At 34.3% G+C, this 14,414-nt stretch overlaps 1 protein-coding gene across 1 annotated transcript in view; it reads right to left on the minus strand.

Moving 5' to 3' along the window:
- Nucleotides 1-2,594, minus strand: part of LOC149078200 (synaptogenesis protein syg-2-like) — a 145,964-nt gene extending 143,370 nt beyond the window's left edge. The window contains exon 1 of the mRNA XM_089241792.1: nt 1,706-2,594. Coding sequence (XP_089097918.1) covers nt 1,706-1,868 — 163 coding nt within the window. The 5' untranslated portion in view covers nt 1,869-2,594. The remainder of the gene's footprint in view (nt 1-1,705) is intronic.
- Between the last annotated feature and the right edge of the window lie 11,820 nt (nt 2,595-14,414).

Below are 14,414 nucleotides of genomic sequence, written 5' to 3' on the forward strand. Positions count from 1 at the left end.
AGATTTGTTCAACGTCGTAAGCACCGCGTTTTCTCAAGATTTAACTTTCGTGCAATTATTGTACTTTTGAGAGATTTCAACAAACAAATTTTTGTCAATAAATACCACCTGAAATCGAAGAACGGTTTCTATAATAATTTAAATTACATTCAATTATATACATATACACAGTTCGCAACGAGGAGATTTTTGAAGAATTGAAAGAAATAGTTTCAGATGTTTTTGTAATTAAAAATTCTAGAGTAATTAAAGTTTATAATCACGGAGTTACTGGAAGATGTAGTTTCAGAATTAATGAAAATTTTCAGAATAAATGATAATTCAGAACACAAATCAAAATCCTTATTATGAATTCAGGATTAACGAAAATTCATAAACTATGGAACACCAGAACAGCTCATAAGAAAAATGATTTCGAAATTGTGGGAAAAAAACTCTATTTCAGAATTCATTAAAAAAAACTCTATTTCAGAATTCATTAAAAAAAACTCTATTTCAGAATTCATTAAAAAAAACTCTATTTCAGAATTCATTAAAAAAACTCTATTTCAGAATTCATTAAAAAAACGAATTTCAGAACTTAGTATCGATGAAAGTCTTCAAAAATTTGTAGATCCTGCTTGACACGCATTCCCGGACTCTGATTACCTACCCTTTAAGACAGCAATTATATTACAGTAACCATACGTAAAAACTTATGAAACTACTTTATATACAGTGGATACCGCTTATAATGTTGCCTTTTAGAACGTTTTCAGGGTTTGTTCAACTTATTTCCGTGTTTCCATCTTTCATTAATACGCTTCGAGATTTAATTTTGAAGCGTTTCCCGTGTACAACGCTTTTCACAGTTTTCTTGAAGGAAAAAAAAAAACGTTAAAGCACATGATCCACTGTGTAATTAGAAAAATAATTAAATTTTGGGCAGTGAAATAAGTATTACTGGAAACCGACAAATTCCTCGAATTTCAACAATGATATGAAAATTAATTCGAACATACCCTTTTACAAAAGTAAAATTTTTATGAATTGGTTATTAAAATACTATTATTATTATAACTTAGTAAAACTTCTTCGAAAGGGCCACCCCTGTCAGAAAACCGGCCTTTCGCATAGACGTCTCTTTGATATGGAATAGGAATGATTACGGATCCCAAGAAATCACAGCCCTACAGGGCTGTTACCTGTCTACAGAGGTTGTCCCACAAAATAACTTAGCTATAAATAGAAATTTGAAGCTTTTTAATAAAAATACCCATATTAGATAATTATTGAGAAACTGCAGTATCGCAGCTTTTTGCATCCGGATATAAAGCTAGGGAAATAACATACAAGCCGTAATTTTTCAATATAATAAATAAATCCTTAAAAATGACCAATTTCATACATTTATCGGAGAAAAATATATGGAATTATGAATCAAATTATTTAATGATGAATGAATTCTGGTACTCAGAGCGGATATGAAATGAGAGGAAATGAAAAGAATTAGGATATAGGAATTTTGGTTTTCTTTTTGAGTGGAAAAGAGAAATCGATATATTTGATAAATGAGGTGCACTCCACGTTAATTACGATTGCGCACAAAGATATTTCCGACTATATTAAGGATATTCGATGCACGGCTATATATATAAAGTTCTACAATAATAATCCAGTTTCATTGTATTCAAACTCGATTATCAAAAAAGGAAAATTGACTTACCGTTGAAAGCTTCGACTTGCCACATGACCATACCACAAATTATAATTCCAAAGCATATAAATATCATAACGACCGGTTTCCTCAGCGTCATTCCAGAGTTACAAATTGCCATTTTAAAACGGTGAAGTTTGAAATTAAAAGTAATGTAACGCTGCCGACACATAATCGGATGGGAATGTTATCGGGTCCTTGAAATAAACGAGTTCTTGAGTCATCAGAAGCAGCAACATGAGGTCTTTTTTTTTAGTTATTCTCCCTATTTTCGGAATATTTATCCCATTCAGCAGTCACTGATGAATTACAATCGGAATGTCGATTCCTCGAAATACGAGTAAAAATTCATTTTTTGGAACGTACGTCGAAACAAAAACTAACTTTATTACGTGCCAACGGAAAGACTAATCAAGTTCTATATCAAAAGTCTCGAGAGAACCACTGATAAATCCATATTTTTGAATTTTCCACAAAATTCCATTCACACCGACCGAAACTTATCCATATCTTATCCCAGACGGGGATTATAAACCCACTAACGATAAGCACCGTTTTACACCATCAAAGAGTTCTTACGTGATTTGCTTCCGTGAAGGAGAATAATAAAATGTCTTTTTTTTCCCCCGAATATTTGTGTATAAATATATATGTATTTTTATATTTATTTAATCCGAAATAAAGAACCGAGAAAGCTGCGAGAAAAAACGGGACGTGAAGTGTAAAGTCGCACAAAACACGCACTGAGGAAATAGCGCATAGATGCTGTAGAATAAGAAGAGTAGGAGGATGAAGACCAAGAAGAAGAAGAATAAGAAGAATGATTCTCCTCGAAGATCCTGAGGAATTGCCGCATGTCCCGGATGTTCCTTCCGACTTGGCTGCCTGCAGCCGCAATGATTCGGCTGCGCGGAACGCCGCGTTATTCCCGCTAGGGAAGGTCACGTGGCCAAGCTTGGCGGTCATGTGACGGCAAAAGTGTATAGATGTCGATAGTGTGTGTGTGTGTAAAATAAAAAGAGGGACAAACACTGAAACACTTTTTTTTTCCACGCCGGACAATGGGACGAAATTATAATTATTTTAATTCAATTAATTTTTTCGTGTGAAGGAATTTGAAGGAGAAAAATTTTGATGAAAAACTTTATAAGCGGAATACTTTTTAAATAATCAGTTTATATTTTGTGAATAAAACTTTTTCTTTGAGTTAAAATATTATTTAAATACTCGTGGAAAAGTGATGATAAATGAATTTTGATTTTATTTACATTTAATAGGAGAGTTTGTTAATATGTTTTTTAATTGAAGGTCTCAAATGTATTTTAGCTTGATTATTTCAAATAATTTATTTGAAAAGTTTCGAACATAAAAATTTTCCTTCACAATTGATTTCTGTTGTTCTTCGTGATTTGAATATTAATACAGAAATAAAAATCATAAATATACTAAATACCTGATAAAAAAGCATTATTCTCGCTATGGTAGGCCACATGACCAAGCTCGGCAGTCATGTGACGGCAAAAGTGCATAGATGTCGATAGTGTGATTTTGTGTGAAATAAAAAGGGAGACAAACACTAAAAGATTTTTTTCATGCACGGACAATGGGACGAAAAATTATTATTATTATTATTATTATTCAATTAATTTTTCGTGTGAAGGAATTTGACGAATAAAAATTTGTTGAAATGCTCTTGAAATATCTTATATCAGTTTCTTTTGTGAATAAAACTTTATTTCAAGATGAAATAATATAAAAATATCCATCAGATATTTGAAGTAAAGTTTAGAAAGATTTCAATTTGATACGTATTTTTCGATTAAAAGTCGAAAATGAATTTCTGCCTAATACTTTGATGATTATTCTAAATTAATAACGTAATCAATTTGAAACATAAAAATTTTATTAACAATAAATTTATTTTCCTCTTCATGAATATTAATATATAACAACATTGAATATTAATATATAACAACATTGAATATTAATATATAACAACATTGAATATTAATATATAACAACATTGAATATTAATATATAACAACATTGAATATTAATATATAACAACATTGAATATTAATATATAACAACATTGAATATTAATATATAACTGAGATTAATGTAAAAATATCAATACATATATGAAAATATGCATAGAATATTTATCGATGAACTAAACTAAATTATTTTAACAGTATTCTGGTTAGTTAAAAATAACAAGTAACACAACAAAAACATTTTGTATATAAAAATTCTGGCTTTACTTTTTAACGAATGCAAATATTCTTATTCGTCCGGTATCATCAGTGAAGTTTCCAGGATGTAAAGCAGCAGTCCTGTTGAAATTGTTGCAAACGTTTTGTCAAGTTTCTCAGTAGATATCATAGAAGTCATCTCCTCAATTTATTTCATTCAGAATATGGCTCTATATCCCGTACGTGTGCATAATTTGTAGCCCGTGAGTGTCTAATAATTATTTCAAAACTATAGTTTAACCCTTAAATGCATGATTTTTTTTTGTTTTAAATTTCGAGCTGTAATAATTTTCATATTTACTGACAAATATTAGAAAGTCGGAAAAACTTTTTTCAAGATTTTTTTTAAATAGATTTTTCGAGTATTATTTTTTTAGAAATTCAAAATAATATATTTCGAATTTTACTTCTTAAATAGGCCTTGAAGAGGACGTACAGTACTAAAAATGAATGCGTTGAAGTTGTATAACTTGCCAAATATACAGGGTGTCTTGTAAGTGCTTAATGCGGCCTTTATCTTATGAACCATCCGTCGTAGAAATACAGTTTGAATTCAAAAACTGCTCAAAAAAAAGTTCAAAAATTACCCTGCACTAGTTTTAGTGCGAAAATACAGTGTGTCACAAAATAAATAAAAAACCTTAATTTTTATACCGTCCCGATAACTTCCAATTATAAAGATGTTGCACTGTCTCTTCTGATACCTACAATAAAAAATTCCACATTTCTAGTGCAATAACCAATGAGATATTTGAATTCGAAAAGCGGAGAACATTTTGGGGGGAAAAGCGATAAATATGGAAAAAACCGCAGTTAACGCTGTTCTTTCCCCCAAATTTCCTCCGTTTTTCGAATTCGAATATTTCTATGAATATTGCACTTAGAAGCATGACATTTTTTTTGTTGGCATCAGGAAATACAGTGCAACATCTTTCTAATTGGAAGTTAGAGGATACGGGAACCATTTAAAAATTAAATTTTGTGTCTCGATACATATACATCAAAGTATGCTTCTTTAAAAAAAACCACGGTTCAAAAGATAAAGGGTGTCTAATTAGTACTTGCATATATGTTATGTATAAAATTAATATATTTTTAAAATATTTTTATACAGTTTTAAATTTTCAACTGCTTTATATTAATAAAAACGTAATCTTTACCATAAGAGACTTTCATAAATACAGTATTCAAAAATCAAGTATTTCATCATAAATTTCGATATCGCTTTAAAATGTGCAGGATGACTCTGAAGTTCCTCTCTTCAGAGCTACATACAGGTTTAAATATTCATGAGAGTGCTATGAAACTTTGGTGACGTCTTAATGAAAAGGTATAGAAAAATAATTGTTTATTAATGCGGTTTTGAAGGACGTGTTTCTACGCATTCAAAGTTTTAGCCCATAGTCGTTTTTGCGAATCCCGTCTATTCATACACAATGGTAAAGTTTCAAATATCCTTGACACAAGTAGTTCCGTTCTTATTTTCGTAGAGATCATTATGATCCCATGTTTAGTCTACAAGAAAGTGCTTCGTTAGCAAAACAGTGATTTCGCAGTAACACCATATTGCCTTGAAGGAAAAAAAAATCAATCAGGATGGCCTTCCTCTATATATAATCGATTGTGTCCAAAAAAGTGCTAAAGAAACAATTTTTCAGAACAAAGAGCTGTCTGTCACTATTTATTTATCCATCTCCAGACCATAATCCCTGTTATTTTTTTTAGATATATTAGGCATTCTGTAAGAGTAATATCCTGACAGCATTACATCACCATCAGGGTGTGATAGAGGGGCATCATCGAACACAACTTTCACTACATTTCAACGTTATACACTACTTTGGGATGGCCTGGAAGTTTCGGTGTTTCTTAACGGTTAGCAACGGCTGAAGAAAGCGCGAAACCGGCAGTGTGTGAAATTTTGTGGAGGACTTCATGAAGTGTAGGGAATGTGTTTCAGGGGGAAAAGTCAGTTTCACATGTCGCCACTAGAGAGCGTTTCACTTTGTATACCTGTAGTAAACATGTAAATGTATGTCATGTGACGCAGCAGCTGTTATAAAACCTAGAAACATTCACGGAGATCTTGTTTCTCAATGTTTTTGCTGCTCACAATGACGATAAGTTTACGAGATCGCGCTTTCTTGGTAAAATTGTTTTACCAAAACAGCAATTCCACAGTAAATGCTCTACGGAAATATTGGACTTGGAAGAGGATTAGAAAAGGTCTAAGAAATATTAAAAACCAAATTTGAAACCACAGGATCGTTGGCTGTTCGTCCTGGAAGAGGAAGAAACTCCATTTCTATAGACGCAGAGCTTAAAATTCTCGAGGTAGAAGACTACATGTCTTCTACACTAGTGTCAGCGTGTAGCACAAGCTTTGGATAGGTCACGTTCAACCCTCCATAAGAACATGCGGAATATCCTCCAATATTATCCGTACAAACTTTCACTTGTGCAGCGGTTTCTTCCACATGATTATGACTCTCGACTCCGGTTCTCACTGCAGTTTCTAGCTCGCGTTGAGGTCGATTCAGAATGACCATGGAATATCCTCCGGACAGACGAAGCGCATTTTCACTTGGATGGTGCAGTTAATACTCACAACTGCCGAGCTTGGGAACCAGAAAACCCGCACGCCATCTCAGAGGTTCCGTTGCATTCACTAAAAGTGACGGTATGATGTGGATTTACTGCATCATTTATTCTCGGTCCCTACTTCTACGAGGAGTTGCGTTCTACAGGTACGGTGACATGTTCGATCACAGGGAAGCGATATTCATTGCTGTTACAGAACGAAATTTTTCCGGCTCTGCAAGTACGTGACTGCCTTGCAGACAAAATCTTTATGCAAGACGGAGCTCCTCCTCCACACATTACAGTGTGTATTAAGGATGTTCTTAAAACACATTTTACAGAAGAATGTGTCATCGGCCGGCACTTCCCTAATCTATGGCCTCCCCGGACCTTAATCCATGCGGTTTTTGACTATGGGGCACTTGAAACGTCTGGTAAGTCGTGACAGTTCAAGAACTTTACCTCACCTTATAACGGCAGCATTTCCCGCCACGTGCTGAACATTTTCCCGCACACACTTCGGTCAATTGTGGAACATGCCATCTTGCGATTTCACATTGTATCTGAAAATGATGGCCATCATGTGGAACATGTTTTATTGCAGTAACAATTGTAAAATTGTTTCACAATTGTTAAAATTGCAAACGTTTGCCTAAATGTGTCATTTCTTAATCAAATGCCCTCTGGTGGCGACATGTGCAACTTTTTTTCCCCTGAAACAAATTCCCATCACGTCATGAAGCCCTCCACAAAATTTCACAATTATTCTGATGGCTGGTTTCACCTGTAGGCTACTTTAAAATAGACCCTATTTTAATTATGGACGCTCTGTCCATATAATCTGAGATATGACAGTTTTCGTGAAACAATACACGAAATTTGACAAAAAGATTGAATTTATTATTTCTCTTTCAAGCAGCTTTGAAATATTAGATTCTGAACAAGCATAGATAATTCAGCCAAACATAGATAATTCATTGCACAAGTAATGCTGTTTGAAACGTTGTTGGAAAAATTGATGAGAATGTCTTACATAGTTGTTTGTTTGAGAAATTTAGTTTCGTATGGAATAAAATGACGAAAAAATAAAGCTTCGTATATCACGTTTTTGAAAATTGTTTGTTGCCTTTAATTTGAAAAACCGTTGCTCCAGATGATTTTAACCAGCCATAACTTTGTATTTACTTATCGAATGTATAAGAATAAAACAGTTTTGGATTCGATGTAAAACATTCAAAATAAATTAAAAAAAAAACCTTTCAACAATTTTCAAAAATTTCGTCATTTGAACGTAGTCAGTCGCCTTTAATTGCGTTTTTAGCTTCCTTCAAACCTGTGGAATCTAAATATCGTATACATTCACGGTGGAGAAAAGCATCACGAATGAACGCTGGGATTACGCTCGTGATTGAATGGCCAAGAGAGAGAGAGAGAGAGAGAGAGAGAGGCACAGAGAAGAGTTCCGAACATGAAGATCAAAGCGAAAAACCAATCGCATCTTCCCGAAGCAATGAGATGAACGTTGAAAGGAATGCTAACATGAAAAGTGGAGTCGGCCAGCAACAGCATTTCACAGAACTCGAACCTATGCCTACCGATTTTTTTTTTTTGGGAAAACAGCAAATGCAATGCAAGTTAATCGTAGAAAGCGTGGATAACACAATGTGACAAATGACGCAAAATATAGTGAGATTATCCGAATAGAATTTTTCGGACTGCGTCGAGAACATAAATTCAATTTTCGTTCATTCAATTTATATGATTCATGTCAGAGGAAAAAATAATAATACTGGAACAACATAGGATGGAGGAAAAAAATAAATAAAGCGGATCATGATATGAAGTTCCAATGTGAAGTTTTATCGCGATAGTAATTTTTACGAGACCTTTTCGTGTGACCGTTCCCTGTACATTTTTCGGAATAGATATAAAATAATAATAGTGGAATTCTCTGCTCTTTGTCTCATTGCCAAAGGCATCATTATCAATGAATTATAGGGGGCGCCGAGGAGAAAAAAAAAGACCCGTAATATTATTACATGGATCAAATATGTATCCAAGTCACGCAACCAAATTGAATGTGAAAAATTTATGGATGTGTGTGTAAAGGGGGGCAAAAACCACATAAAATACTTATATGGACACAATTTTTCTTGAAAATTGAGTACTTTTTTCGAGTATTATTTTAGATGTTCGGGCAGGAAAACACGCCCATGTAATAATGGAAACGTGGAATTATCAACAGGACTGAGTGTTTTGTGAACAAATATTGAATGATAATACAATTATAGTAGCTAATGCTATAGTGGTAGTTAAGCGTAATCTATCCAATAGTGTAATTAGATACACTATTGCAGCGATTCTCAACCGATGCTTCCAGGGGCTCCGGGCGACTCAAGAAAAATAAAATAAATAAGTAAATTTGAGAGAGATAAATGAAAAAAAAGAGGCCTACGGGGTTCCGCCATAAAAATTATACACAAAAAGGGCTCCTCGAGTCAAACAGGGCTCCGTTATAACCACTACTACTTCTTAGAGATTGTAAGCCTTTTGTAATGATAATTTGAAAATTTTAAGTGCACATTTAGCATCCAAAAAATGGCGTTTGTCCCAAGTAAGGCATGGGTATCCTAACTTGGGATAGTATAGTTTTTGTATGGTGTCTCCTATGTTCAAGTTTCTCAGTTTTAAATTAGGGGCGGGTTTAAACTTGAAAAAAAGAAAAGTTGTAAGACAATGCCAGACTGATACTAGCTCAGAAAAATCCTTTTGTTCATCAAAAATGACATAACAACCTTAAAACAAAATCACAGAGTAAGTTCTCTGGTGAGAAAATATCACACATCACAGCATGCTTCAAAAAAAAAAAAAAAAAAAAGAGGAATGAATGGACGAGTAAGAAATTATAAAACTAGATAAACTTGAACAAACTTGAAAAACGTTAATGAGTATAACGTTATGAATAAAGAACACATCGAAATGTTTCAAAAGATAGGGGACAAAAGTGTAGCTATCGCGGCGGACGCTAAATTGGTTTTAGAATGCCCTTTATCTCATTTATTGAAACTTCATCAATGTCATCAGCATCAGGTAATGAGAACGCATCTGTTTCGCTCATGTAAGTTCTCATAAAACAGATTGTGAACAGCTGTCCGTTTGAACCAACAAAAGAACAGCCTGTTTCTATCGAGGAATAAGATTATATACTCTGTACCGCATGCAAACATTGGAAAACATAACAATGACAATGCATTTTCTAAAGTGGAACAACAGTGCCTAACATGGGACAGTGTCCCAAATTTAGACAAACTTGACTTCTTTCTACTCAAGAAGGGCTGTAATTAACAATAATGACCGTAAAAAGAAGATTGAACCGGAATTCTGTAAGGAAGACCTTATCTAAAATTACCCTTAAGTCAGGGAAACCCCCCACGCAATTGTTGTGCAAACCTTGGTAGTTCACTAAAAGCACTTACCGATTTTCAGGAAAACTTATGAGAAACTTTTACTCAATTGGAACACGTTATACACTATTGAAACTATAATGGAATATTATCACAACGAAAAACGAACATGATCACACTCGCTTTAAACGCAACTTGGAACAACCGTCAGGGCTACCAACTTATTAAAACTAAATATCCTGAATGGTTCCATATAAGGCCGCTCTTTCAAGTATGAGCACTTGTACATTAATTTCCCTTCTCGGTATAATTTTTGCAATTATAACTTTTTTCGGTAGAGAATAAAATAAAGCTCCTAAGTAAACTTATAAAACAGTAATCCTTACATTCGTTACATAATAGAGGGTGGGCAAAAAGTTCGTAAAAACTCATAAAAACCGGAAAAATAACCGAAATTAAGAACGGTTTGCAGTGTTAGCATCGCTAGATCACGGGAATTCTTTTATGACAGGAAAAAAAAAACTCAAAAACAGACAATAGGTGGCGCTGACGTACACAAGTCAAAGTAAAGATACGCAAATAACGAACAGAATGCCTCCAAATTGTTTATTACAGCAGTATGTGTTCCACGTGACCACCACCAATGAGGATTACATATTGCTGTACAGCAGGTCAACATACATGGTTTACAACAATGAACTTGTCGTGGATTAAGAGCACAAGTTCTTATAACCGTCTGATTTGCATATTTCTACCGAAGTCGTTCGCTTCAGCGTCACCTATCGGCTGTTTTTTAGTTATTTTTTCCCTGTCAAAAAAGTTCCCGTGACCTAGCTATGCTAACCCTGCAAACCGTTTTTTTTTTTAATTTCGGTTATTTTTCCGGGTTTTATTTATTTTTAAAGTTTCTACGGACTTTTTCACCCATCCCTGTATTAGAATATTATATATACACGGATTATAGTTCTGAACATTATGTCTTTTGCAACCTCTTGGGGGGAAAAAACAACCAGGTTGTATATACAACGCAGCGACACATAATCCGCAATAAGATATTTCTGTTTTAAATGTATAATCTGCTGATTATACGCTAGAAAATGGGATAGCGATCATTGATCGAAAAATGAATAAAAATAATTCGCAGACCTGTTGACGACTAAGACAGGAAAAAAAAAAAAATTGAACGAAAAAGATACAAAAATATATATAAATAAACATAAAATTATATAGAGGCCTATGAAAATTGAGCGGAATTTACACTGACTCACATTGGTGAGCGATCTAGCGGTCAAATAATACTAACTAGACATACTTCAACGAATACAACAGGCGGAAACATTAAAATATCTATGATCGGATGATGTTCGGTCGTCTAAACAGGGGTCTTCAATGCATGGACCATGGGCTATACGTGGCCCTAGAAGCTTTTCGCTGTGGCCCGTTAACGGAAAAACTGAAATAATTACACAACTTATACAAATACCAAAAAAAAAAAAAAAAAAGAGATAAATTCATTAAAAACAATGCATTTCATTATTTGTGAAAGAAACCGTTGTAGGTGTGTTGCTCTGTGGCGAGATTTTTTTAAGGGGAAGATCGGCTCTTGCATTCGCGCCTCGAAGCTGGGAACCTCAGAAAACCAACTTCAATGGCAACGCGCAATGGCTGGTAGGTTGAAGAATTTCTGGTGTAAAAACTTTCTTCAAAGATGCCACTTGATCAACTTATGCGGAGTGTAGTGACTTACACACACCATAGGAAAAAGCAGACCTCTCTCTCTCTCTCTCTCTTCATCCACCCCGTATACATATCAGCACAAATAAGTCCTATTAAATTAATATTGTTTATACTTTTTGATGGCTTTAACATTAGAACTACTGAGAAATCATTTTGACCGCAGTTGAAAGTTTCGTTGCTTAACCAGATTTTAAACATACTATTAGAGCATTTCTAAAGGAAATTACCAATTTCCTCTTCCGAAACTAGGGTATAGAATCATTGATGTTCCTTCCCATTTCAGACGTAAGCAAATATACAGGGCGTTTAAGAAACGATGGACTATTTTCTAAAAGGCGGCAGAATGAATGCCATGAATAATATAAACTAGCTATAATTATCGGTGCTCCCTGAGTTTTCTTCAAATTACTGGGAATATTGAAAAAGTGACAAAGGCTTAAACTGTTATTCGTATATTAACAGCATTAAAGATGTGACAAACCATTGTTAAGGCATGTGCACGTCTAAACGCATTGCCAGGGAACCACGGTAATCAAAGTAAACATTACGAAAGTGATTGTTGAAACCCAGAAACCATTGTTACCCGACGTTTTTTTACCTGTTTCGGGCATTTGCCTGATCTGACAAACTTTTAAAGTAGCCTACCGTTCAATCCGGGCCCTGTTTGGTATATGTGCAAAATTTGGCGACGATCGATCTAAAATTGTAGATTGATGAAGGTGAACTCGAGGAGTGAATTTTCTTTTATTTTCGACCATGCATTTTGCTACCGTTGGCCTAGGACCCAATAAATTGGAGTAGAATCTGTATAGTGAACTTTAGATCCCGTATTTTATCGGACAGAACCTTTATTTTTCGTATTATTTGGGCTCCTATACGATTATATGATAAGTGACAAAATGGTTTGCCTGTTGCAACAACATTTTAACAAAAGCGACAAAATGGCAACGACAACGTCACAAGTTCTTACCGGTTGTAAATTGAGTGTTAGCTTCAAACGTAAACTTTCTCAACTGCTGCAGCTGAGATGAGGGTGGACGGGGAAAGTTATAGTATCATGACGGTTCAGACATGGCCGAGCGGGACCCCTTAGCCTAGGTTTTAACCAGCACCCCCACCCCCCACCCCCCCCCCCCCATCAAGAAAGGCTTGTCATTTAAGGGCCTTTATTTATTGGATATATAGTGTGAAAAACAAAAAATGATGATAATTGTACCGAACTTCAGGGCTGAAATCTCTGTCAGCCTCACCCCTGTTACGTCCATGGATACAAGACACTGGAGGCCCTCAAAAATTTATATATAAAGCATACCCTCAATAATTAACGAACATGCAACACAATGCACTTACACTCCCATGCCTGCTTTATGAGTAATCCCTTATGTGACGGATGTCTGGTAACCCTTGATTATTTTGCCTTATCGGAACCTCTGAGTTAAGGGGGAGGGTATGCCACTCAGTTTTCGTGGAGGAACTTACATTTTCTTACACTTTCATTGCTTTCAAATTCTGAAAGCAATGAAAAATACGCAATATAAATTTGAAAAACAATGTTATTCACGGGGTTGGTTCCCCCGTGTGCCCCAAAAATCCCCCATACGACAATATTTCAAGACAGGCAACCCTAGTTCTTATGAGCTTTGTTTTAATCCAAAGTAAATCCACATTTACAGCTATATCATGTATTTTCGCAATAGTTCTAGTGTTAATAATAACCGACCGTATCGTACTAGGGAATTTAACTAATCCCTTTTATTATACAGACTACTCTCGGGAGTTAATAAAATGGTCTCCGAAGTTCTGCTCTTTAACCAATACGTCAAACTGATGGTTTAATTAAACCCGTTCCTAATCAATGATAATAAAAAGAGCTATTAATTAATTAAAGGGTTTTGATTGATGAATGAATGTTTTATCCTTTTAAGGGAACTTCTATACTGTGCTGAGAGAAGCTGTAAAAATTTGTGGTATATTGGCGAGAAAAATCACAGTTTCTGGCGAGATTACAGGATAAAAAACTGGGACTTCATTGTCATGAAAATGAATCAAATTCGTGTCTTTAATCAATCTTGAACGGAAATAGATTAAAATTCCGAAATTGCGAAAAACTTGGGCATCTAGGAAAAAAAAATATTTTGTATTCTTAGCAAAGTTTAGAGCGGAGAGAGTAACTAATAAATGTTGTTTGTTATCCATGGTGTGGACGGTAATCATATGGCAATTATGAAGAAAAATCAAAGTTGGGTGTTGATAACCCGAGTTTGTCTTGGATCTCATTATTTTCATCTCAAGACATTCTGTTTAACCCCTTAGACATTTTACTACACCATCAAAGTGTTTCTGGTATGGAGTTTTTTTGGCCACATTTACAAAATGCCAAGGAGCGCATATCACTCTTGTTATTTTACAGCAAACACAACTGTTAAAATTTCAAAGCGAACTAATATTATTGATATTTTATTGCTTAAAATATTTATTAATATCATATCATATTTATTATGCGTTATATTAATCAAAAATCAGCCACCAATTTCAATAGAAGAATTATAACAGATATGTTTTTTTTATTTGATTGGTGAAAGCACAAGTTCCAGTTCAAAGACGTTTTTACGTATATTGTATACAGCACTGGAAAGTTATTTTGAATATTTTCTAGAAGAAGGTATATTTTTGCTCTAAAAATTTTATTGTTATAGATAAAACTAATTTTACGAAACCAAGTTTACGAAACCTGGACGTTTA

The sequence above is a fragment of the Pholcus phalangioides genome, unplaced genomic scaffold (genome assembly GCF_987345545.1).
Source record: "Pholcus phalangioides strain wild (caught in Gottingen) unplaced genomic scaffold, Ppha-v1.0 ptg000014l_1, whole genome shotgun sequence".
Lineage (NCBI taxonomy): Eukaryota > Metazoa > Arthropoda > Arachnida > Araneae > Pholcidae > Pholcus > Pholcus phalangioides.